Source organism: Sus scrofa, chromosome 13, assembly GCF_054392235.1.
Source record: "Sus scrofa isolate SSC_HxYL_T2T_F1_AM1 chromosome 13, Sscrofa_HxYL_maternal_Yorkshire_Landrace_v2.0, whole genome shotgun sequence".
NCBI classification, from domain to species: domain Eukaryota; kingdom Metazoa; phylum Chordata; class Mammalia; order Artiodactyla; family Suidae; genus Sus; species Sus scrofa.
In genome coordinates, this window is record NC_139395.1 from 216,262,190 (window position 1) to 216,288,014 (window position 25,825).

General features: G+C 44.8%; 1 protein-coding gene and 3 long non-coding RNA genes across 15 annotated transcripts in view; 2 read left to right on the forward strand and 2 right to left on the reverse strand.

Moving 5' to 3' along the window:
- The window catches only part of LOC146397887 (uncharacterized), a 419,652-nt gene that overhangs the window by 366,742 nt on the left and 27,085 nt on the right, over positions 1–25,825 (forward strand). The gene's annotated exons all lie outside the window — the stretch shown is intronic.
- Positions 1–25,825, reverse strand: part of VPS26C (VPS26 endosomal protein sorting factor C) — a 53,001-nt gene that overhangs the window by 18,959 nt on the left and 8,217 nt on the right. For 9 of the 12 annotated variants that reach the window (XR_014825177.1, XR_014825180.1, XR_014825181.1 and 6 more), the window contains exon 2: positions 2,832–2,975. The exons of 1 other annotated variant lie outside the window; for it this stretch is intronic. Coding sequence is in view for 4 of the 11 variants with exons in the window: in XM_005670333.4 (XP_005670390.1) it covers positions 2,832–2,975 (144 nt within the window). In the remaining 7 variants the exon portion in view is untranslated. Of the gene's footprint in view, positions 1–2,831; positions 4,323–8,430; positions 9,485–25,825 lie in introns of those variants that run through there. 2 more of the 12 variants (XM_084992137.1, XM_084992136.1) reach the window with 2 other exon arrangements.
- LOC146397889 (uncharacterized) lies at positions 12,217–18,355 on the forward strand. The gene is made up of 3 exons (XR_014825197.1): positions 12,217–12,363; positions 12,747–16,922; positions 17,843–18,355. It is a non-coding gene; the product is annotated as an uncharacterized LOC146397889 (long non-coding RNA).
- Positions 21,814–25,582, reverse strand: LOC146397890 (uncharacterized). Its single transcript, XR_014825199.1, has 2 exons — positions 25,011–25,582; positions 21,814–24,327 (listed from the first exon to the last, which is right to left on the reverse strand). It is a non-coding gene; the product is annotated as an uncharacterized LOC146397890 (long non-coding RNA).

Sequence of the window (25,825 nt, forward strand, 5' to 3'; positions counted from 1 at the left end):
CATTCCGGGCCTGTGTTTCCTTATTGATTTTCTGTCTGGTTGATCTGTCCATTGCTGTAAGTGGGGTGTTAAAGTCCCCCACTATGATTGTGTTATTGTCGATTTGTCCTTTTGAGGTTTTTAGCAGTTTCCTTATATATTGTGGTGAACCTGTGTTGGGTGTGTAGATAGTTAAAATTGTTATATCATCTTCTTGGACTGATCCTTTGATCATTATGGAATGTCCTTCTTTGTCCCTTAAAATAGTCTTCATTTTAAAGTCTATTTTGTCTGATATGAGTATTGCTACTCCAGCTTTCTTTTGATCCCCGTTTGCAGGAAATATTTTCTTCCATCCTCTCACTTTCAACTTGTATGTGTCCCTAGAAGTGAAGTGGGTCTCTTGAAGACTGCATATACATGGGTCTTGTTTTTGTATCCATTCAGCCAGTGTACGTCTTTTGGTTGGGGCGTTTAGTCCATTCACATTTAAGGTAATTATTGATATGTATGTTCTTATTGCCATTTTATTAATTACTTTGGATTTGTTTTTGCTGCTCTTTTTTCTTTCCTTCTTCTCTTGTTCTCTTCTGCCTATAGAAGTTCCTTTAGTATTTGTTGTAAGGCTGGTTTAGCGTTGCTGAATTCTCTCAGCTTTTGCTTATCTGTGAAGGTTTTGATTTCTCCTTCAAATCTGAATGAGAGCCTTGCTGGGGAGAGTAATCTTGGTTGGAGGTTTTTTCCTTTCATCACGTTGAGTATCTCATGCCACTCCCTTCTGGCCTGCAGAGTTTCTGTTGAAAAATCTGCCGATAGCCTTACCGGGGTTCCCTTGTCGTTACTTCTTTCTTTTCCCTAGCTGTTTTCAAGATTTTCTCTTTGTCTTTAATTTTGGTCAGTTTGATTAATATGTGCCTCAGTGTATTCTTCCTTGGGTTTATTTTATATGGTACTCATTGTGCTTCCTGGATTTGAGTGAGTGGTTCCTTCCCCATGTGAGGGAAGTTTTCGGCTATTATCTCTTGGAATATTTTTTCTGTCCCCTTCTCTCTCTCTTCTCCTTCTGGCACCCCTATAATACGGATGTTGGTGCGTTTCATGTTGTCCCAGAGTTCTCTGAGACTCTCTTCGTTTGTTTTCAATCTTTTTTCTCTTTTCTGTTCTGCATCTGTAATTTCCACTAATCTGTCCTCCACCTCGCTTATTCGTTCTTCTGCCTCCTGTATTCTGCTGTTAGCTGCTTCTAGTGAGTTTTTTATTTCAGTTATTGTATTTTGCATCTCTCCTTAAGTTTTATATCTTGTATCTCTTTGGTTAGTGTTTCCTGTAAGTTATCTATCTTTGCCTCCAGTTTATTTCCAATGTCTTGCATCATCTTCAGCATCGACAGTCTAAAGTCTTTTTCCTGGAGGCTGAGAGTCTCCTCACGGCTTAGCTGTTTTTCTGGGGTTTTTCCTTTCTCCCTCATCTGAGTTTTATAGTCCTTTATCTTTTCATTTTTATAGGTTTTTGGTGTGGTGACCTTTTTACAGATAATAGAGTTGTAGCCACTCTTACTTCTGAAGTCTGCCCCCCTTGTGGCTGAAGTCTATATGGGGGGCTTGCTGTAGGCTTCCTGATGGGAGGGGCTGATGCCTGCCCCCCCCCCCCCGTAGGTGGAGCTGATTCTACTCCCTCTGGTGGGTGCGCTTAGCCTCTGGATGGGATTAGAGGCAGCTGTGTGCCTGAGGGGTCTTTAGGCAGCCTGTTTACTGAGGGGCGGGGCTGTGATCCCACCTGGGTTGTTGTTTGCCCTGGGGCTTCTCAGCAGCTGGCTGGCTGATGGGTGGGGCCAGATTTTCCCAAAATGGCCCCCTCCAGAGAAAGGCACAGCTGCTGAATATTCGCAGAGCTTTGCTTCCAATGTCCTTCCCTCACAACAAGCCACATTCACCCCTGTTTTCCCAGGATGTCCTCCAAGAACTGCGGTCAGGTTTGACCCAGATTCCCTTGGTGACTTTGCTTTGCCCTGGGACCCAGTGCACGTGAAAATCTGTGTGCACCTTTTAAGAATGGGGTCTCCATTTCCCCAGTCCTGTGGAGCTCCTGTGCACAAGCCCCACTGGCCTTCAATGCCAGATACTCCAGGGCTCTTTCTCCCAGTGCTGGATCCCCACACGTGAGAGTTTGATGTGGGGCTCAGAACTCTCACTCCTGTGGGTGAGTCTCTGAACCAGTTAGTTTTCAGTCTGTGGGACTTCCCACCCGGGAGGCATGGGGTTGTTTATATCGTGAAATCGCCCCTCCTACCTCTTGATGTGGCCTCCTCTTTTTCTTCTGGAGTAGGGTATCTTTTTGAAGGTTTCCAGTCCATTTGGGTGGAGACTGCTCAGTCCTTAGTTGTGAATTTTGTTGTTTTTAGGAGAGAAGTTGAGCTCCAGTCCTTCTATTCCACCATCTTAATCCTGCCCCTCCCAACACAGAACTTTAAATGGCAAAAGAGAATGGCTCTCCCTGCATCTTACATGCCTGCCAGATGCAACAGCAACTGGGTTAAAGTAACACGTAAACGCACAGGTTTGTTTAGGAAGGAGAGGGCCAGGAGGCCCAGGTGTGACTTCTCAGAAGAGGGCTGGTCTCTTTGATGGCTGAAATTAGTCGACTAACAATCCCCCTAATCATAACAGGAATAAAAGCAGTACTCAGAATCAAAACATCTGAGGTTTTTTTCAGTTTGATGAGGAAGCAGCTAGGGCATGACTCTCATCATCCCTTGCAAAATAACGACAGCGACGGTACAGCCAGACAGCAAGCGAAGACCACCACACGTCTCCGCACGATGGACTGACGATGCGCAAGGCAAGCAGTCTTACCTTAACAGAATTATAGAACGCTTCGAACACACCCACGCTCTTGGCACTGAGCTGGAGGTTCACGGTTCCTTCCACTGTCAAGGAGACTCCCTGGTGCTGGACTGAGTCCTTGCCGGATATGACCACCACGCCGGAGAGCATCTCCTGGAGACAGAGAGAGCCACTGCCCCATTAGTGCACCTCTTTCATCCACCTGCTTTAGGAGCAAAGTCAGTCTCTGGAACGATTAACTCAAAGATGCAGACATTCACTGAGTGCTTATTAGAGAACAGATGCCTGGATGCCAGGATGGAGAAGGCCTGGGACTCTGCAGGGATGGAATCTCAGCCCATCGCTGCCCTCAGACACATCTCCACGCCCGCTAGAGAATCTGGTTTCAAAAGGGAGTTCCCGTCGTGACGCAGTGGAAAGGAATCTGACTAGGAACCATGAGGTTGAGGGTTCAATCCCTGACTTCGCTCAGTGAGTTAAGGATCCAGTGTTGCCGTGAGCTGTGGTGTAGGCTGCAGATGTGGCCTGGATCCGTGTTGCTGTGGCCGTGGCGTAGGCCAGCAGCTGTAGCTCTGATTGGACCCCTAGCCTGGGAACCTCCATATGCCATGGGTGTGGCCGTAAAATGCAAAAAAAGGGGGGGGCAAAGAGAAGGGCCTAGGGGAACAGGAGATTCAGAGCCATAGTACATGTGTGTGTGGTATCTCTTCAGAAAGAGTATGACACAATAGGGAGTTCTCTGGTGGTGGAGCAGGTTAAGGATCCGGGCTTCCACAGATTGCGGCACGGGTTCAATCCCTGGCCTGGGAACTTTCACACACCACAGGCATGGACCAAAAAAAAAAGGCTTTTTTGTAGGTTCTTTCTCAATTATGCTGGCTAAGATGACTATACCCTGTCAAATCTATGTGTTCAAACTGAACACAACTGCTGACCAGGTGTCCTTTGCCAGGAGGGTCTCGTGAGAGGACCTGCATGTCGTGGATGTAACACCCCCAGCAGCCACACAGCCCTGTCACTAAGGCCCTCCTAGGCCCCTCCATGTCCTGCTTTCTGCTGGGAGACAGTCGAGCTTAGATTTCCCTGATGAAACATTTAAGGAAGACTTTGCAATCAACAAGGACCGGCAGTACAGCACTGGGAACTCTCCTCAGTATTCTGTGGTAACCTGTGTGGGAAAGGAATCTGAAAAAGAATGAATATAATATGTATATACATGTGGCTGAGCCACTCTGCCCTACTGACTCAGCACGGTAAATCAACTGTACCCCAATATAAAATACAAATTCATCTTAAAAAAAAGGCAGAGTTCCCTGGTGGCTTAGTGGGTTAAAGATCTGGTGTTGTCACCGCACTTCACAACAGACTCTGTCTATTCACTTCTTTGGAGATGATTCCTGGACGGCAGTTCTTTCCTGTCGAGATGAAACCTGGAACTTGAAGGTCTCCACTTGCGATGGAGGTTTACATGGAGAAGTCGCGGAGATGAACTAGCACCAACTACAGTGAAGAGAATCCACAATCAATACAAAACGTGGTTCTGAAATGACCTTCAGAAACGGCGCAGGACGGGAGTCCCGGGGTGGGGGCTGGCGGGTGAGGATCCAGGCCCCGGGTGGACTCATTCCCTGGAAGCTGCACAGCCTCGGCAGGTGGGTCCAGGCTCAGCCCAGAGGGAGGCCTGGAGCAGTGGCTTCAAACACACACCAAGACAGGAGGCGCCCAAAGCCTCTGGGGCTCCCCGCTTTCTCCACAGAAACCACCCTGAGCTTGTCCTGAAAGTGGGAAGAGGCTGCGGCCTCTAACCCTGCCTCCTCTGGAGGTAGAAGGCAGCCAGCAAACCCCACGGCTCTTCTCTTCTTTGTTCTCTGGAATTCGCACCAAACCCATAATTAGGGCTCTGTGTTGGAAGGTGGTGGTGTCGAGTCAGCATCCCCCCCCTTCGCCCGGCCGCCTGGAAATCACCCAAAAGAACAAGACGCAGAACCACAAACTCCATCTCCAGCGAAGCAAGGAGACCATCAAATGCCATGAAATAGGCCGAGAGGAGCTGGGGCGGGGGCGCGGTCGAGAGCCAAGTGAGGCCCTGGCTGGGGCGAGGTGCTCCCAAAGGTGAGGGGTGGCGGACAGAGGCCTGGGAGCGGCTGGGGACCAGCAGTGCCTCCAGCCCACCCCAGCACTGCACCCCGCAGGAGGCAGCAGCTGTGAGTCCCTCCCCCAACCTGGGCGGAGAGGTGAGGGACAAAGGTTAAAGAAACTCACATCAAACCTCAGCCCACGGGGTCTAGGAATAAACATCTCCTATGAAGGAGCTTTTGCGAGAACGAGCAGAGGTGCTCAGGACACGTAATAGCCTTAAAAAGGAGGGACCGGGGAGATGCAAACAGCAGATGATGAATAAACACATAGAAGCCAGGCCAGGTGGCTTAACTCCTCTGTGGAGGCGCCTCATCTCACCCAGGGTAAAGGCTGGTCATTTCCCCCCTGTCCCCCCAAGGGGGGACCTGCCCGACCTCATCTCTAAACCCTCCCCCTGCACCACTCCACTCCCAACCACCAGCCCTCTGGCTTTGTCTTTTTCCTTTTTTTTTTTTTCTTTCCTGGCTGGCGCCTGAGGCATGCAAAAATTCCTGGGTGGGGGATCAAACCTACGCCACAGCCATGACAACACCAGGTCCTTAACAGCTAGGCCACCAGGGAACTCCCTCCCCGCTACTCCTCTAAAAGGCCAGGCTGGTCCAGCCTCCGAGCATCTGTACACACTTCTTCACCTGGAGGCTCTTCCTCCAGAACCCATAAGGCTTGTGACAGTCTCTCTCCTTGACCAAACTCTAGCAGCCTCTCTTGAGCGCTTTCTCAACTAGGCCCTGACTTTCGGTTTCCATGTTCCTCTCTCTGCTTCGTGAATGGCAGCAAGAATTCTGCTAAGTCAGATCAACTGTCCTGGGACTCCAACACCCTCAATATCTCATCAGCCTCCTCATCCTCCACCCCCACCCCACCCTCGCTGCAGAGGGTGTCTGACCAGCCCCACCTGCCTTCAGCACGACTCCTGTGAGGAGCAGGTTTATCCACCGACCCCGCCTCTGCTCCTTGGCTGTGGTGCCCACTTGCTCCCAGGGGACCTGCAGCTGAACCCGACCTCTTTCCCCCACTGCAGACCCCACTGCAATGCTCCCTCCGTCGGTCCCAGCAGCTGCCCCTGAATACAGTCTCACTGTCTTTAACAAGTGCCACGAGTAATTTTTTTCTCTCAAACTCTCTTCCTCCTTCCCATCAGGTTGGTGCTCAAAAGACCCCATTTTCATGGCACCTCCTCTGACCCCTCCTCTTTGAATCTGCACGACCCTCTCCCCACACTCCCTTATCCCCCTTCCTGACTCTGCTCTGTAGCACTGTCACCTTCTAAAATACAACATAAATACTTAGCTATCTTACTTATTATCGTACTCCTGGAATGTAAACTCCACAAGGGGACAGAGGTTATAAGGTTTACTAAACCATTAAACGACCACCCGCCAGGAAAAAACAAAAAACAAACAAACACCATCAAGCAGATGGAAACTGTGAATGTGTGTTTCACCATGAATTTTTTAAATATAAAGAAGCAACTGCTTCTATGAAAGATGAACACAAAACAGAGCTATGCGAGCTTAGGGATGATGAGGTAACAGAAAGACAAAAATGTAAGAACAGCTCAGAAAAGAAGTGGAAGGGAAAAAAGTAAAACAAAACCATCACAGAAAAGGAGGTGAAACTGAAAGGGGCTCAAAATACAGGGCAGAAATGAGAAAATGCGAACAAACTGGGCAAAAATTTAAGAAAGAATTAAAAAGAATCACCCAAAAAAAGAGAGAAATATGACTGACCATAAGGAACATCCAACACATGCATAATGAAGTTCCCAAATAAGAAAAACGAAATAATAGAACACATCAAATATTTACTGATATAATTTTTAATGACTGAAGGAGCAAATGAATTAGGTAGGGTTAAGAAAAAGACTCTAGTGAAATTATTCTACTTGAAAAAAGAGAATCCTTTTGGAGTCAGGTGAAAGAAAAGTCACTTATAAGAGGGGAGAAAAAAATCAGATTCCTTCTAAATGCAACTCAAAATGAAAGCACAGAGCTTTCGGCGGGGACCACCACGTTTCAGTAATTTGCCAAAATGACCAACACTCAAGGAGAGAAGAGGGGCATCCCTCTATGTTCTCTAGGCCTTTTAGAAAAACATGGAGTTAGGAGTTCCCGTCGTGGCTCAGCGGTTAAGGAACCCGACTAGTATCCATGAGGATTCAGGTTCGATCCCTGGCCTCGCTCAGTGGGTTAAGGATCTGGTGTAGATCACAGACGCGGCTCGGACCCTATGTTGCTGTGGCTGTGATGTATGCTGGTGGCTATAGCTCTGATTCAACCCCTAGCCTGGGAACCTCCATATGTCGCTGGGTACAGTCCTAAAAAGATAAAAAGACCAAAAAAAAAAAAACATGGGGTTGTTCCTCTGGCCACATACATGTGAATCGACACGAAAGGTGATGAGCACGGCTCAAAAGGGAATGCCCCACAAATGTTACCATGGCAAAACTGAGGCATCTACAGCATAACCCAGCATGCTGTTGGCACTGCTGTAAACACACAAATGAAGGGCAAGATTCTTGCCAAAAGAATATGCATATTGAGCACAACAAGCCCTCTGAGAGCCAAGACAGCTTCCTGAATCATGTGAAGGAAAATGATCAAAGAAGGAAGCCAAAGAGAAAGGAACCTGGGTTCAGGTGAAGTGCCAGCCTGTTCCACCCAGAGAAGGACCCTTTGTGAGACCCAATGGAAAGGAGTCTGAACTGCTGGAATCCATTCCCCATGAATTCATGGGATGATAGGTGTAAAGAAAATGAAAGACCTGGACTATGGAAAAAAAAAAAAAAAAAAGAAGAAGGAAGAAAAGAAGTAAGTATAGCAATACGCACTGCAATGCTCAAGGAAACAAAATATGATCCTAGAATTTTAATTTTTTTATCAAAGCCCATGCTTTATTCAGAGTTTGTTATCAAAGCCCATGCTTTATTCAGAGTTTCTTCATTTTCACCTAATATTCCTTTTATGTTCCAGGACTCCATCCAGGATACCACATTACACTTAGCTGTCATGTGTCATGATCCAGAATTTCATACCTACCTAAACAGTCACTCATGTATAAAAGAAGTTTTTTTATTTTTTTCTTTTCAGGGCCACACCTGAGGCATATGGAGGTTCCCAGGCTAGGGGTCGAATTGGAGCTACAGCAGCCAGTCTACACCCCAGCGAGAGCAACGCCAGAGTCAAGCTGCATCTACGACCTACACCACAGGTCACGGCAACGCCGGATCCTGAACCCGCCACCTCATGGTTCCTAGTTGGATTCATTTCCACTGTGCCACAAAGGGAACTGTTTTTGGTTTTGTTTTAGAAATTTTAAATATGCAAAGGCAAGTAAACAAACAAAACCCCGAGGAGCACTACATGAAAAGCGATCTTGAGACGCTGACTAAATAGTTAACTGTGACTCTTGAAGGGATGGCAGCAAACAGTGTCAAAGGAACCAAGTGCGAGGACCAGACTCGCTGAACTGGAAGAATAAGACTAAGAGGTATGTGATGATTGAGGTGAGAGGACAGAATGCAAAATACAAGCCCTGAGAGTGTAGACTATTTAAAAAATAGCAGTTGGGAGAATGAGGGAGCAAGACTGTGAGAGGCTGTACAACGTACACGGTCTCCTTACCTCTGACAGCTGGGGTTTCAGATACATCATCAAAACCATGTTCTCCAAAACGGCAGCCAGCAGCCATACGTGGCCATTTAACTTAAATTTATATTAAGCAATATTCAATAAAATTTGAAGTTCAGGTCCTCAGTCACACTAGCCACATTTCAAATGCTTAAAAGCCACCTTATGGCTAGTGGCTATCACAATGGACAAAGCAGATAAACAATATAGTCATATCATCACAAAGTTCTACTGGCTGATTTTAAGTTCATAAATCGAGGAGTTCCCGTTGTGCCTCAATGGTAACGAATCCGACCAGTATCCTTGAGGATGTGGGTTCGATTCCTGGCCTTGCTCACTGGGCTAAGGACCCTGCTTTTCTGTGGCTACGGTGTAGGTAGACTGGCAGCTGCAGCTCGAATTCGACCCCTAGTCTGGGAACTTCCATAAGCTGCAGGTGTAGCTCTTAAAGTAAAAATAAAGTTAATAAATTGAATAACATAGTACAAATAAAGTTAACAAGGGTGAACACCCACAAAGGTAGTATTTGAAGTAACTAAGATCAGTTGGTAGAAGAGACGGGAGAAGGAAAGAAGAGGAAACATTAATTTCATCACTGTTCATAGCAGAGAATTAATAAATAACATCCAAAACAAAGAAGATTTAGGGTACAATAAAAAGTTGTAATGGTGGCGTTCCTGTTATGGCACATCGGAAACAAATCTGACTAGAAACCATGGGCTTGCAGGTTCCATCTCTGGCCTCGTTCAGCGGGTTAAGGATCTGGCGTTGCCATGGGCAGTAGTGTAGGCCAGCAGCTCTAGCTCCGATTGGACCCCTAACCTGGGAAGCTCCATATGTCGTGAGTGCAGCTCTAAAAAGCAAAAAGCAAAAAAAAAAAAAAAAAAAAAAAAAAAAAAGGTGTAAGGGTAACAATTATATCAAATAAAACTCCAAATTATTAGAAAATCATACAAACATAAAGAAAAGAAAATAAGACTGCAGAGGGTAAAGTATTTTAAAAGCTACTTAAAAAACAATCCCCCCAAATGATAACAAAGCAGCAATGGCAAAATTAATGCCAAACATATGTCATGTTAATAAATGGGCTAAATTAGTATCTATTTAAAAAAAGACATTCAGATTATATCTCAAAGTAAAACCCAATTTTATGTTGTACGACAGAGATGCACTTAAAAACGGCAGGGGTGAGGGTGGATTTGGAAAGGCTGAAGAAGAAAGAATAAGCAAAGGTATATGAAGCAGAAGGAAGAAATAAATTGTGGGCTGTAATCTTACTATCAGACAAGGCTGAGTTCAGAGAAGGAAGGACTGATAAACACGACAAAGAGCACTGCAGGATTCTATAGGGGGGTAACTCACAGCAGAGACCCACGGGCTCGCTATGCATGGATCGTGGATCGAATGACACAGCATCAACATTCAAAGCAAAAACTACAGGGGATGCAAGGAGACGACTTGAGTAAACAAATTCAATGTGCTCAGGACAGTAAAGAGGACAAAAATAATCGGGAATATAAAGCACCCAAATCACACACCAGTAAGATACAACTAATTGAACTCTAAAGACAACATGCTGATTCTAAAAACAGAGAAAAAACACTCTTTGTAACATCCATTCACAAAAACTGACCAATTAGTCCACAAAGAGGTCCAACAGGTCTTTCTTTAGGGGAAAAAAAAAACAAAATGAAGCAAAGGAAATTACTAATCCAATCAAGAAATAAGAGCTAAATCAAAGATATCAAAGGTATACTAGTAATTAAAATAATAATAATAAGAGATCACACTGTTCAACTGCATGTAAGTAAATCTGAAAAGTAGGTAAAATGCATCATTTTTCTAGGAAAACATAATTTACCCAAACTAACTCCAAAGGAGACATGAAACCTAAGCAAATCAACCACCATAGAAAAAAATCCCAAAAAGTTATATATGAGCCCTCCCCAAAGCATCAGCCCCAGAGAGTTTCATGGATCATTCCCAAAGGTGTAAATTACAGAAAATTCCAATACTGAAACTATTCCGAAACACAGAAAAGAATTTCTTTAAAAAAAAAAAAAAAAAAAAGCAACTACAACAATAACACCAAAGTAAGAAAAAAAAATCTATACACACACAGGGAAAACTAGATTTTTCTCACTTACACATGTCAATGTAAAAGTTCTAAAAAAAATATTAGCAATACAATCCAGGAGCAACTGGAAGGAAGATCACACCATAACTGTGGAATTTAGTTCAGGAATGTATGGATAGCTCAAGTGTCCAGGAAAGCTACTAACGCAATTCATGGTATTAATAGCTCTCCAGAGAAAAATCACAGTCATCTCCACAGATGCTAAAAGTCACCTGCTAACATTTCATCTCCATTCTTGATAAAAATCTTAGGAAAATAAGAATAGAAGGATATTTCCTTACCCAGAAGGCAGCATCAACCTTAATGGGAAAGGAGATACGTGCATTGAAGTCGGGAATAAAACAAGGACGACTGTGATGACCACGGTTAACGCACTACAAGTACTACTTAGTACAATAAAAATAGAGATGGATTTGAGAAGTGAAAAACGCAGGCGAATTATCGTTATTTACAGGTGCCATGATTGTGTGCCTGGAAGAGCCCAAGGGAATTTACTCAGCACATCAACGTGAAGAGAATTTCAGGAACGACGATAGCTGGGTACAAAACACACGGAAATTGATAAGGCAGCATGAACACAACAGTCAGTGAGAAGACACACTGGAAGAAGCACCTTCTTTTCAAAACAACAAAAAGTTAAAACATTATAAAGCAACTTAACAGGAAAAATCTAAAACTCTCATAAGACGAAACCGTAAAACACAGCTGAAGGGCACAAAAAAAAAACAGACGGAAGGGCTACCGTGTTTTTGAACAGGAAGTTTTTTAACACCTGGAATGTGTCTATTTTCCCTCAATCCGTAGATAAAGACAACATAATCCAAAGAAAACACCATGGGGAATGTTTTTTCTTTTTTCAGGGGTGGGATGGGATGAGAAGAGGTAGACTAGACAAGCTGATTTTCAAGTTCATCTGGAGTAAGAAACTTTGAAATGAAGGGGGAGACTAGCCTAGCCCTACGAGGTTGTTATAACACTACAATAACTCAGAAAATGCGGTACACGTAGAGGCTGAAAGATAAATGCTACAGGATGGAAGCACCAGAACTAGACCCAGGTAGTATGGGAATTTAACAGATGATAAAGGAAACATTTGAAATACAGAGGGAAAAGGCAGAATATTCACTAAATGATACTGGTAAACTAGTCAGAGATCTGGAGGGGGCTATGGGGTGGTATCTGCCAGAGAACTGGCAAAAAAAAAATTAAGTTGGATCCATACACCAAACCTTTGTTAATAAAAGGTTCTAAAAGCATCAAAGACTTAAATGTAAAAACTGAATAACCAAAATTTTAGAAGAAACGACCAGGAATGATTTTTACCATATCAAAGTAGGGAAGATCTTTTTTATTTAAAAATTTTTTAATTTTTATTTGAAATATAGTTGATGTACAATGTTGTGTTAATTTCTTTTTCTTTTTTTTTTTTGGTCTTTTTTTTGCCTTTTCTAGGGCTGCTCCGTGGCATATGGAGGTTCCCAGGCTAGGGGTCTAATCAGAGCTGTGGCTGTCGGTCTACACCACAGCTGCAGCAACTCGGGATCCGAGCCGCATCTGCAACCTACACCACAGCTCATGGCAACACCGAATCCTTAACCCACTGAGCAAGGCCAGGGATCGAACAGGAAACCCCATGGTTCCTAGTCAGATTCGTTAACCACTGAGCTACGATGGGAACTCTAATGCTGTGTTAATTTCTGCTGTCCAGCAAAGTGATTCAGTTACACACGTGTATATATACATGTTTTAAAACATTCTTTTTATGGCTTATCTTAGGCCACTGCATACAGTTCTCTGTGCTCTACAGTAGGACCCTGTTGTTTATACTTTTCTAAGACTGTTTCAAAACTCTGAATAAATATGACTACAAACACAATTAAAAAGTTTGTTACACAAGTGATTATGAGCAACGTCAAATAAATGATAAACTAGGGAAATAATGCAACTTAATATAACAGGCATGGAGTTCCCATAGTGGCGCAGCGGAAACAAATCCAACTAGGAACCATGAGGTTGCAGGTTCAATCCCTGGCCTCACTCAGTGAGTTAAGGAAGGATGTGGCGTTGCCCCGAGCTGTGGTGCAGGTTGCAGACACAGCTCTAATCTGGCGTTGCTAAGGCTGTGGCGTAGGCCGGCAGCTGTAGCTCTGATTGGACCCCTAGCCTGCGAACCTCCATGTGCAGCAGGTGCGGCCCTAAAAAGACAAAAAACAAACAATATAACAGGCAAGGGGCTAATTAATTCTCTAATATTTTAAGAACTCCTTAAAAAAGAAAAAAAGAAACTACGTATACAACCTAATAGAAAAACTGGATGACAGGAACAGAGTTCACAAAAAAGGAAGTGCAAATGGCTCCTAAGCCCATGAAAAAGGCTCAGTCTCAATGATAACATGAGAAAGGATCATAAACCATCCTAAGGACTATTTCGCCCTATCGGATTAGCAAAAATCAACAACGTGATGACACAGTGGTTGAGGAGGGGACACCAGGCATTCTCACACATGGCTGGGGGAGCTGAGAGCACCACAACCTTGTAAGGGCTGTGCAGCAACACCAAAAACATTTCACAAAACCCTGAGCCCAGCAAGTCTACTTAAGAGTTGTCTTTTTTTTTTTTTTTTTTTTTTTTTTTTTGCTTTTAAGAGCCGCGCCCTTGGCATGTGGAGGTTCCCAGGCTAGGGATCTAATCGGAGCTACAGCTGCCGGCCTACACCAGAGCCACAGCCACACCAGATCCGAGCTGCGTCTGTGACCGACACCACAGCTCACGGCAACACCGGATCCTTGACCCACCGAGCAAGGCCAGGGATCGAACCCGCAACCTCATGGTTCCTAGCTGGGTTTGTTTCTGCTGTGCCACGACGGGAACTCCCAGGAGTTTTCCTCAGATACAGCTGCATGTTGAAATGACTTACAAACAGTCGTTACCCACTGCAACATGGTTGTAACAACAAAAGAATATGGACCACCTAAATGCCAATAATAGGAAAATGCTGGTTTTCCCCTTTAACAATGTCCTAAAGAGTATTCACGTTAGTACATACACGTTCTTTTTTTTAAGGTTGCATACTGTACTGCTGTGGAAAACGGGGGAGAAAGTGAACCTGTGTACATACTGACTTGTAAGTGCACACAGTATCTTTGGCAGGAATCGCAAGAAATCGAGAGCTTCTGGTTGCCCTAGATGAACAGCGGAGGGTACCTGCATCCCTCTTGAAACTCAGGAATTAAGAACCATCTGCACTGATTAACTGGTAACATAATCAACTTTAAAATAAGAGCAATCCCAGAATGTACGAAGTTCTAAGCCCCTTAAATCTGGAAAACCCCAGGGCACAGTCCCCAGGAAAAGACCTAGAGTGTAAGCCAGAAAGTCCTCTTTCTCTGGATTACCCCATACTTTGGACTAGAACACAACTGTCAGGGAAGTAAAAGCCTGTGAGCTAAGGCCTCAGCCAATCCTCCGCCAGCATCTTTCCTTCCTGATGGTCCCAGGGCGCGACGGGGCGCGACACCCATCTCTACTCCCAAGAGTCCTCTGCGTCTCTGAACAAACCCTTCCTCCCTGACATTTCAGCAGTCTTCTTAGAACCGCCTGAGACCCTCACACCACACTGGCCTGGAGATCTTGCACACCGAGAGTGAGTGGCCTCTCATTTATGAACAGGCATCAAACGTGTGAAGGAGTTACCTAATATTGAGGAAATCACAAGGCAAATCACTGAGCTCAAGGTAGAGGAAAACAAGTGGACAATGAATTGCTTGCTCAAACACTCCAGTCCTTCCTAGAGGCACTCAGAGACCCATTTGGTTGGAAGAGGGAAATGAGACACATCAGAGATTTCAACCTGTATTCCCGCCTTGCACACCATTCCATGTAACAGCTGTTTTCCCCCTTGTGTGAAAACACAATAAACCACCAGCAGCTATTTCTCCACATCTGAAGTAATGAGCCAATACTGTGCGGTGTTTACCAAGGCTGTAGATTGGAGAATTCTGAAGAGAGGCATCATCTCCAATCTCTCATTAAAACCAACACAAGGCTAAGAGACATCGCACTCTTCCATTTACTCAAATGAAATCAAAGATTACGTTCACACCCAAAAAATCTGTACATAAATGTTTCTTGTAATTTTATTCATCATCACCCAAGTGTCCAAGAGGTGAATGGACGACCAGGGACGCACCCCCAGACAAGACAACTCAGCAATAAAATGGAACGAACTACTGACACGCAGAGACTGAATGACCGTCCAAGACTAAGTGATGAGGCCAGATTCAAAAGGCTGTATATCTTATAATCGTACTTTGCCACATACGGGACCCCCTGCAAAAGGCCAACTACAGAGGCTAAGACCAGATCACTGCTTGCTTGTGGGCTGGGGTGGGTGTGTGGGAAGAAGAGACTGAGTAAGAAGGATGCAAGGGAACTTGGGAGAGTGACAGAAGTGTTCCCTATCTTGACTGTGACAGTGGCTAAGGTCTCGAAGAACCCTGTGCTGAAAAGAGCGATCTGCTGCAAGGGATATACCTCAACTAAGAAACCCACAGCGGGAGTTCCTGTGGGGGCACAGCAGTAATGAACCCAACTAGTATCCATGAGGACGTGGGTTTGACTCCTGACCTTATCCAGTGGGTTAAAGGATCCAGCATTGCCATGAGCTGTGGTGTAGGCCAGAGGCTGCAGCTCTGATTTGATCTCTAGCCTGGGAACATCCATAGGCCACAGGTGCGGCCCTAAAGAAAGAAATGCACAGGAGTTCCCTTCTTGTGGCTCAGCAGGTTAAGGATACAGCATTGTCATTGCTGTGGCTTTGGTCACAGCTTTGGCATGAGTTTGCTCCCTGGCCCAGGAACTTCCATATGCTACAGGGGCAGCCAAAAAAAAAGGGAAAGACTGTGCTTGTGTACCACATCTTCTTTATAAAGGGAAAGAGTGTGCTTGTGTACCACATTTTTATAAAGTAATATTCCACAATGGAATGGAATATTACTCAGCCATAAAAAGGAATAAAATAATGCCATTTGCAGCAACATGAATGGGACCTAGAGATACTAAGTGAAGTTATGAGAAACAAACATCACATGATATCGCTTATATGTGGAATCTAAAAAAAAAGATACAAATGAATTCATTGCAGAACAGACTCACAGACTTTGAACAAACTTACGGTTACAAAAGGAGACGGGTGGGGTGGGGGAAGGGGTGAACTGGGGATTTGAGATTGGCACATGTACACTGTATACTGAATGCCTGGCCAGTGGGGACCTGCTGTCAACACAGGGAACTCTACGCAATCAATATTCTGTGATAACCTATATGGGAAAAGAATCTGAAAAAGAACGGATGTGTGTCTGTGTGTAACCGAGTCACTCTGTTGTACAGCAGAAATGATCACAACTTGTAAATCAGCTCTACTTCGATAAAATTTTCTAATATGGGGAGAAAAAGGAAAGAGATTCACAAAGATAATCAAATATAGAAAGAAAGGTATTCTACCTTCTTGACAACAGGGTCATATTCTAAAAGAGACTGATACTTTAGTAAAAATCAAGCAGTAAAGAGACTGATAAGACTGATACTTTAGTAAAAATTAGCAGTGGAATTGTAACAAAATACCAATGATAATTTGTGTGGCTTACATACACTTACTGGCAAAATAGCAGAAACAATATAATCATTCATCCGACAAACACTTTTGGCGTACCTACCATGTGTCAGATACTGTTCCAGGCACTAAGGATAGGGCAGTGAACAAAAGAGGAACTCAGGGGGCTTCCATTTTAATACTGCATTCTCATGCTGTACTACTATGGAGAAATACGGCAGGCTGCTTCTTAGTATAGTGTCAGCATAGGTCTAAATGCTCAGTAAAATGAGCTGACAAAAATCACAGCTATTGTCTGATGAGGCTACTCTGAAATTTCTAGTTCTGAAATTTTCTTGAGTCTGGAGAAGAAACCTGAGCCACCAAATAAAAAGTCTAGAAGAAAGGAGCACAGCAGGTTAAGGATATGGCATTGTCACTGCAGCGGCTCTAGTCACTGCTCTGGCATTGGTTCCATATGCTGTGGGCACAGCCAAAAAAAAAAAAGGGGGGGGGGCAAAATGAGACTGTCAATACTGGTCAAAAGAGGAAAACTTCCGGGGAGTTCCTGTAGTGGTTAACGAATCCGACAAGAAACCATGAGGTTGGGGTTCGATCCCTGCCCTTGCTCAGTGGGTTAAGGATCCGGCCTTGCCGTGAGCTGTGGTGTAGGTCGCGGATGCGGCTCGGATCCCACGTTGCTGTGGTTCTGGCGTAGGCTGGTGGCTACAGCTCTGATTCGACCCCTAGCCTGGGAACCTCCATATGCTGCAGGAGCAGCCCTAGAAAAGGCAAAAAAAAAAAAAAAAAATTTACACTATTATCTTTTTATAATTTAAAAAAAGTTCTTCTCCTAGAGCTCCTGCTGTGGCACAACAGGATTGGCGGCATCTTGGGAGCACTGGGTCGCAGGTTCCAACCCCGGGCCCAGCACACTTGGTTAAGGAGCCAGTGTTGCTGCAGCAGTGGCTTAGGTTGCAACTACGGCTCGGATCTCATCCCCGGCCCCGGGAACTCCATATGCCACAGGGTGGCCAAAAGTGAAAAAAAAAAAAAAAAAAAAAAAAAAAAAAAAAGTTCTTTTCCAGACTGTTACTAAAGAGGGGAATTTCTGTCCATCAACCCTTCACTTTTCTATTGATGAGACTTCTAGTCCTTTCCCAAAGATTATGATTTGTGTTTGAGAGTAATGGTTTTTTGGTTTTTGGGTTTTTTTTTTTTTTTGTCTTTTTGCCTTTTCTAGGGCTGCTCCTGCGGCATGTGGAGGTTCCCAGGCTAGAGGTCGAATCGGAGCTGTAGCCACCGGCCTATGCCACAGCCACAGCAACGCCAGATCTGAGCTGCGTCCACGACCTACACCACAGCTCACAGGAACACCAGATCCTTAACCCACTGAGCAAGGCCAGGGATCGAACCCGCAACCTCATGGTTTCTAGTCGGATTCATTAACCACAGAGCCATGACGGGAACTCCGAGAGTAATGGTCTTAAATGATCTTTTCTGATAAGACAAAGGGCAGGCCAGTTTGGGGTTGACATGGTGGGTGGCAGTGAAACTGTAATAAACTGCATAAATAAGGACATTATCATGGGGAACAGGGCAGTGGGGATTAATGGACCCGCCACCATTAGAAAGCACATTCACCAGGGGGATACGCTAAGACCCTGCCCACCAACTGGGAGACAGCCAGTGTAACGCTCACGGTTCCTCAGGGACAAGGTCCTTCTTCGCATCAGAACCCCAGGGTCAGAACAACTTAATCAGGGACAGGCTCCCAACAAGAGCCAAACGGCACTGACCATCTCACACTGCCCTTTCCAGGGTGAGTTCAAATATCGGGAAGAACAACAGGAGTTCCCGCTGTGGCTCAGTGGGTTAAGAACCTGATTAGTATTCATGAGGATGCGGGTTTGATCCCTGGTCTTGCTCAGCGGCTTAGGGATCCGGTGTTGCCACAAGCAAGGTGGCAGATGCAGCTCAGATCTGGCGTTGCTGGGGCTGTGACTGACAGCTGCAGCTCCAATTAGACCCCTAGCCTGGGAACTTTCATATGCTGCAAGTGCAGCGATAAAAAGGAAAAAAAAAAAAAAAATCAAGGAGAACAACAGTGAAAGTGGACAAGACTCCACCAACTTCTGCTGGGTCTACTGTCCAAGAGCCCAGGGGAGCAGCTTACAAGGAGGAAACTGGCAGAAAACTAACCAAGGATGGTCATTCAGTCCAGAGTTGGAATTTATGGATGGTGGGTCTACAATCAGTATGGACTACTTTTTTTGAAAAAAGAGAGAAATTAATACCTTTATTTATTTATTTATTTTGGCCATGCCCATGGCATTCAGAAGTTCCTGGGCCAAGGACTGAACCTGGATCACAGCAGTAACCCAGAGCCAGAGATGTGACAACACTGGATCTTAAAACTGCTGAGCTACCAGGGAATTCCCAAGACCTTTTTTGACTTAAATCCTCCAGTAGATAAAAGCAAAACGTTTTAAGCCTGTTTGTATGCACCGCATCCTATCAGAAAGTTAACAGACCCACTAGAAAGCGACTCACAGCACCACTGTGGCTCAGTGGGATTGGAAGCATCTCTGCAGTGCCAGGAGGCAGGTTCAATCCCTGGCCTGGCACAGTGGGTTAAAGGATCCAGCACCGCTGCAGCTATGGTGTAGGTCACACTGCAACTTGATTCCAATCCCTGGCTCGGGAACTTGATATGCCACAGGGCAGCTAAAAAAGAAAAAAGTCAACGGAGCCTATGTTTTGGCATAAAATAAAATGGGTTGCTACAAAAAAACTTCAACCTTGTTGGCTCTACTGGTCATTACATCCTACAATTAGTACTTTTCAATCTGTGGACCACTGGGCCCGAGGTGTGTGCAGAGGCCTCAGCAGCCACTCTGGGATGTGAGGAAGGGTCAGGGAGTGGAGCAAAACGAAAGAGCTCTGTTTTTATCTGCTTATAAGATGAACTATTTCAATGGATATTGTATTTATTAAAACTGATATATTAGAATGCTCTGTGAGATTTAATTTAGTAAAAGAGTCTCACTGCTTAGAATTGGGGGGGGGGGGGTAGAATCTTTATCCTAAACAAACAATGCTGTTCATTTTATTGAGCTGTTATGAGGAACCACTCACTGTAGCTTGTGATTTAAAAGGGAAGAGATACTTTTCATCACCCTGAGAAAGGTACCATTTCTCTGAACCTGAATTTTCTTCCACAGCCATGCTGACAGTAAAACACCAAGGCAGCCTTTTTAAGAGCTGCTCACCATACAAACGTGCCCAGAAGGTCCCACGTGCAGGTGGAGGATCATACTTGAAACTGATAAGCATTCTTTATTTCACAAAGGAATTTTACAAAAATTTTATCTTTACCTGTTTGCGACTTTACGGAAAAGTATCTGAAAAGAACCAGGACCTCGAGGCCTGTAAGCATCCATACACAAGGCAGGATCTACTGCCCCACGCAGGGATGGGGACGGGCCTGAAGCGAGTCACTGCACTAAGTAACCTCTCCCTAAACCCTCTGTCCAAATAGGCCAAAGTTTATTTCTTGGCTTTGGTGTGTTGTGCTCTTTTTGTTGGCATCAGTTGCTGACTTGCTAATAACGCTCTTCGGAGACAGTCTGGCCCTCGTGCGCTCCCTGGGAGGGGATGCAGGTCAGCTCCCCCCCCGCCCCCCGGCTGACAGCTACAGATAAATGTCTGTTTTCCCAAGAGAATCAAAGCTGGGAACACTACCTGGGCGTGGGGCAGGTGTCAGCCTCGTCTAGTAAATGAAGTCCATTTACATAGGACAACTACCTGATTAAAATCTTTGAATGAAATCAAGAAATATTCAGAGCAAAGGGGTTAAAAACTCCCAAGTGTAGCTTAGATGAACACAAGAAATAAATGGAAAACCAGCTTCAACTCAGAACTTTTCTGGAACCTGCCTGTGCTAAGAGAGCAGTGACAAGCAAGAGGGCTGGAGAGCACATGGCGACAAAGGAGCCAGGGAAGGGAAACAATGGGAGAAGAGAGGTGCCACCCCCCAAAACCTGCCTGTGCAGCACATGGGGCGGGGGGGGGGGGGGATTCAGCGCTGGGGGACAATCCCTGGACAGTCACTGTGGGAGCGGGTGGTGGGCAAGGACTGCCAGTTTCAGCCCCCGGAGAGGACATGGCTGGCTGCACAGGCTGAACCCGGGACCTGTAAGGTTGGGGGTCTGGACTGCGGACTCTGCATCAAGAGGAAGGCAGAGGAAAACTCTACCACCTGGCCAGAGTCACAGCAGCCTGTGGGGGAGGGGAGGGGCAAGGGCGTCATGGGTGGCGGTGACAGGTCGAGACCTACCCAGCTGCTGCAGAGTCTAGAAATGGGAGGCCCACGGAGGCCAGGCAGGGGTCTCCGATGCTCAGGCCAGTGCAGAACCTGCTGCAGCAAACACCAAACTACATGAACACCCAGCGCATCCGAGGGTTCAAACCACCTTGGATGGTTCTGAAAATCAGACATTCCGTGAGGGTTGGGCTAGGACCAGGAGACAAGTCTTTTTAGGAGTATTAGACTACTGGTGAGAAAAATGACCTTAACGTTCAGATCACTGCATTCCTTAAACAGCTCCCCCTCCCCCCAACAACAAAAGTATCTTGAGATCCCTCTGAGCTCAAAACTCCTACTTTTTTTTTTTTTTTTGTCTTTTTGCCATTTCTTGGGCCACTCCTGAGGCATATGGAGGTTCCCGGGCTAGGGGTCGAATCGGAGCTGCAGCTGCCAGCCTACGCCAGAGCCACAGCAACGCAGGATCCAAGCCGCGTCTGCGACCTACACCACAGCTCATGGCAACGCCAGAACCTTGACCCACTGAGCAAGGGCAGGGATTGAACCCTCAACCTCATGGTTCCTAGTCGGATTCGTTAACCACTGCGCCACGACGGGAACTCCAAAACTCCTACATTTTTTTCCCCCCTGTTTTGGCCACCCCACACCATATGGAGTTTCCAGGCCCAGGATCAGATTTGAGCCACACCTGTGGCAACTCGATCCTTAATCCACTGTGCTGGGCCAGGAATGGAACCTGCATCCCAGCACTGCAGAGACTCTGCAGGAACTTCTCAAGGTTTTACACCTTTATACTCTATCTGGACCAGCATTCACTATAATCGACCATTCGTGTATCAAGAATCCAGTAGAACAAAGTAGAAGAGCCTTTCTTGCCTACTGTCCCAGCTTTACGATTTTTCTTCATAATAGCGAAATGGCATGTAAAGGATTTTTCCTCTTTAATCTTTTTTTAAAAAACAAGAAACTAAATGAAAGCCAAATAAGACAAAACACAAATCCAGAAGTTCTTGCAGTAGCAATAATCAGCCCAGCATGCATAAACTGCTTACCATGTAACTGGCTATGCTGGACAGTCAATCTCCAATTTATGTTTTTCACAATTGTAACATTTAACAGTGTCATTTTCATGAGTATGTGTGCCAGGATTTCAGAATATAAAACATTCTTTACTTGTAAAAACAAATGAACTATATTTACGTTACAAAAAGATTTACTGCAGGGCTCTTTTAACCAATAAGCTTCTCTAGCACACTGAAAATATAATGTGATTTACGATGCACTTGAATCCAACTTTTGGTTCAGGGATACGTCTACTGCACCAAGCAAAGGGCACGGCAGTGCCAGAACCACGCCCAGCTTTCAGTGCCCAAAATGCTGTCACCTCTATCTGCTCTCCTGGGTCACCGGCCCTCCATCCTCCAAGCCCACCGTGGAGAGACGTCCAACCATCTGTATCGCATATGACGCGCACTGACTATGCTATTTGTAAGGGTACAAATGATGTGATTACCATCAAGACAGAGCAATTCTGAGTCTGAAATGACCTCGTGAAAACAAAACGAAAAGTACCACCATCTATCAGCTGAACCCCTACTTTAGGTCAGAACCTATATAATAAATGTCTTAAAACATTATCTCATTTCAAATTCACAACAAAACCTCTGAGCAGGTTATCAGCCCCATCCTACAGCGGGAGAAGGCACAGAGTTCTGGGCTTGGGAATAAAAATGATGTGATTTCAAACATTCACTCTTAACATCAATGCCCTTGGCCTGTCGCTGATCTGCGCCTCCATCTCCACAACCGTAAAATGGGAGGAAATGCCATCTCTTTGGTACTTGTGAGGACTGAAGCAGCGTGTGGGTCAGAAAGGGCCATGCAAGTACCACGTGTTGTTATAAAACAGTTAATCAGCTAAGCATCCGCATAGGGTATGAAAACTTTTGCTGGAAATACGGAACTAGGGAATTTTTTTTCACGTTCCTGATTGTCTGGTACCATACATGGAGCTTTGGAAACACAAGTCAAACTTCTAAACTCACGGTGGGGGGGGTCTCAGGGAGAAGGTGGCATGGCGACGTTCCCACGCCCTGCAGAAGGTCTCCTCTTGGAGCTGTGGACACTGTGAAGGACACTCCGGGGGATCAAATCTGGGGTCCTTTCCTATTATTGTCTATTTCTGAGTGACAGAAGACAACCATATTTACAGGAATTCTGAAGTCCCCATTCCCATATTTATTTGAACCATTCTCTGAGGAACGAGTGTCCTAAAGCAAAAACAATGGGGGGATCCATGGGTAGCTTTGGGGGTATATCAAAGTTAGGATCTTATCAGCATTTGTCTAGAATTTACACCTAGAATACCATGTATAAATACAAAGCAAAATCTATAATATATCGATAAGATAGGGGTTTTTCCTTTCTGATCAATGTATTCATAAAACTATTAGTCTTGAATTTTGCTTAAAGTGCCATTATTTCATTCTTTTTAATGGCTGCATAATATTCCATTGAGTATCTATACCACAACTTCTTTATCTGTTCATCTGTTGATGGACACTTATGTTGCATTCATCTCTTACAGCATATGGAGGTTCCTGAACCAGAGATTGAACCTGTACCACAGTAGAGACCCAAGCTGCTGCAGTGGAAACACTGGACCTTTAACCTACTGTGCCACAAGGGAAATCCCCAGACATTTTTCAATACAGCTTTAATTGCATCCCGTAAGTTTTTTGTTTTTAAGAGGTTGGTGAATTATTGTATGAGCAAAACATCCTTGTAGCCCCACCCAGGTTCTTCAGGAGACGGGCAGGGGACAAGGAGGGAGAGAGAGAGAGATGGGAAGAAATAGAGTCACTGCCTCGATCCCACAGAAGACGCTGCTCCAAAGCAGTTCTGTGGGGATGCAGGGAGACCCTAAAATAATGCTCTATTGCCATGTCCCACTAGATTTGATTTGTGGTATTTTTATAACTGTGAGCTTAAATATCTTCTAATTTCTATTACCATTTTATTTGACATATGATTCGTTTATTTTTTACTTTATTGAAATATAGTTAATTTACAATGTTGTGTTAGTTTCAGGTATACAGCACAGTGATTCAGTTTTGTGTGTGTCTGTTTGTATGTCTCTTTTTCAGATCCTTTTTTCTTATAGGTTATTACAAAATATTGACTGTATTATGAAGAACAGTATGGAGGTACCTTAGAAACCTATACATAGAACTACCATATATATGACCCAGCAATCCCACTCTTGGGCATATACCCAGACAAAACTTTCCTTAAAAAAGACACATGCACCCATGTGTTCATTGCACCACTATTCACAACAGCCAAGACATAGAAACAACCCAGTATCCACTGACAGATGATTGGATTAGGAAGAAGTGGTATATATTCAAAATGGAATACTACTTGGCCATAAAAAGAATGAAATAATGCCATTTGCAGCAACACGGATGGAACTAGAGACTCTCATCCTGAGTGAAGTAAGTCAGAAAGAGAAAGACAAATATTATATGATACCAGAGTTCCCGTCATGGCTCAGTGGTTAACGAATCTGACTAAGAACCATGAGGTTGCAGGTTCAGTCCCTGGCCTTACTCAGTGGGTTAAGGATCCGGCGTTGCTGTGGCTCTGGCATAGGCCAGTGGCTACAGCTCCAATTCGACCCCTAGCCTGGGAACCTCCATATGCCACAGGAGTGGCCCTAGAAAAGGCAAAAAGACAAAAAGAAACAAACAAAAAAACCCATATGATATCACTTACATCTGGAGTCTAATATACGGCACAAATGAACCTTTCCATAGAAAATCATGGACTTGGAGAATAGACTTGTGGTTGCCAAGGAGGAGGGGGAGGGAGTGGGGAGGATTGGGAGGTTGGGGTTAATAGATACAAACTATTGCCTTTTTTTTCCTCTACTGTATAGCATGGGGACCCAGTTACACATACACGTACACATTCCATTTTCTCACATTATCATGCTCCTTCGTAAGTGACTAGATATAGCTCCCATATGCCACGAATGCGGCCCTAAAAAGACAAAAAAAAAAAAATCACTGCCAAAGTCTCTTCATCAAGTTGTGCTGGAAAAACTGAACAGTCTCAGGTAAACCACACCACATACACAAATAAACACAAATTGTTTAAAGACCTAATTGTTGGAGTTCCCATCATAGCTCAGTGGTTAATGAATCCGACTAGGAACCATGAGGTTGTGGGTTCCATCCCTGGCCTTGCTCAGTGGGTTAACGATCCGGTGTTGCCATGAGCTGTGGTGTAGGTTGCAGATACGGCTCAGATCTGAGTTGCTGTGGCTGTGGTGTAGGCCGGTGGCTAAATATCTGATTAGACCCCTAGCCTGGGAAGCTCCATATGCCACAGGTGCAGCCCTAGAAAAGACAAAAAATAAAGACCTAATTTTAAGACATGACATCATAAAACTCTAAAAGGGAATATACACAAAACATTTTCAGACATAAACCTCAGCAATACTTTCTTAGATCAGTCTCCCAGGGCAAAAGAAATAAAAGCAAAAATAAAAAAAATGGGACCTAAACTTAAAAGCTTTTAAACAGCCAAAGAAACCAGCAACAAAACAAAAAGACAGCCTACAGAATAGGAGAATAATTCTTGCAAATAATAAAACCGACAAGGGATTGATTTTCAGAATACACAAACAGCTCATACAGTTCAATTTAAAAAATAAAAATAAGGAGTTCCCATCGTGGCGCAGTGGTTAACGAATCCGACTAGGAACCATGAGGTTGCGGGTTCGATCCCTGGCCTTGCTCAGTGGGTTAAGGATCCGGTGTTGCCGTGAGCTGTGGTGTAGGTCGCAGATGTGGCTTGGAACCCGGGTTGCTGTGGCTCTGGCGTAGGCCGGTGGCTGCAGCTCTGATTTGACCCCTAGCCTGGGAACAGGCCTAGAAAAGGCAAAAAGACAAAAAAATTAAAATAAGAATTAAAAAATGGGCAGAAGACCTAAATAGACTTTCTCCAAAGACATACAGATGGCCAAGAGGCACATGAAAAGATGCTCAACATTGCTAATTTTTAAAGAAATGCATATCAAAACTACAGTGAGGTACCACCTCACATTGATCAGAATGGCCATCATCAAAAAGTCTGCAAGTAATAAATGCTGGAGAGAATGTGGAGAAAAGGGA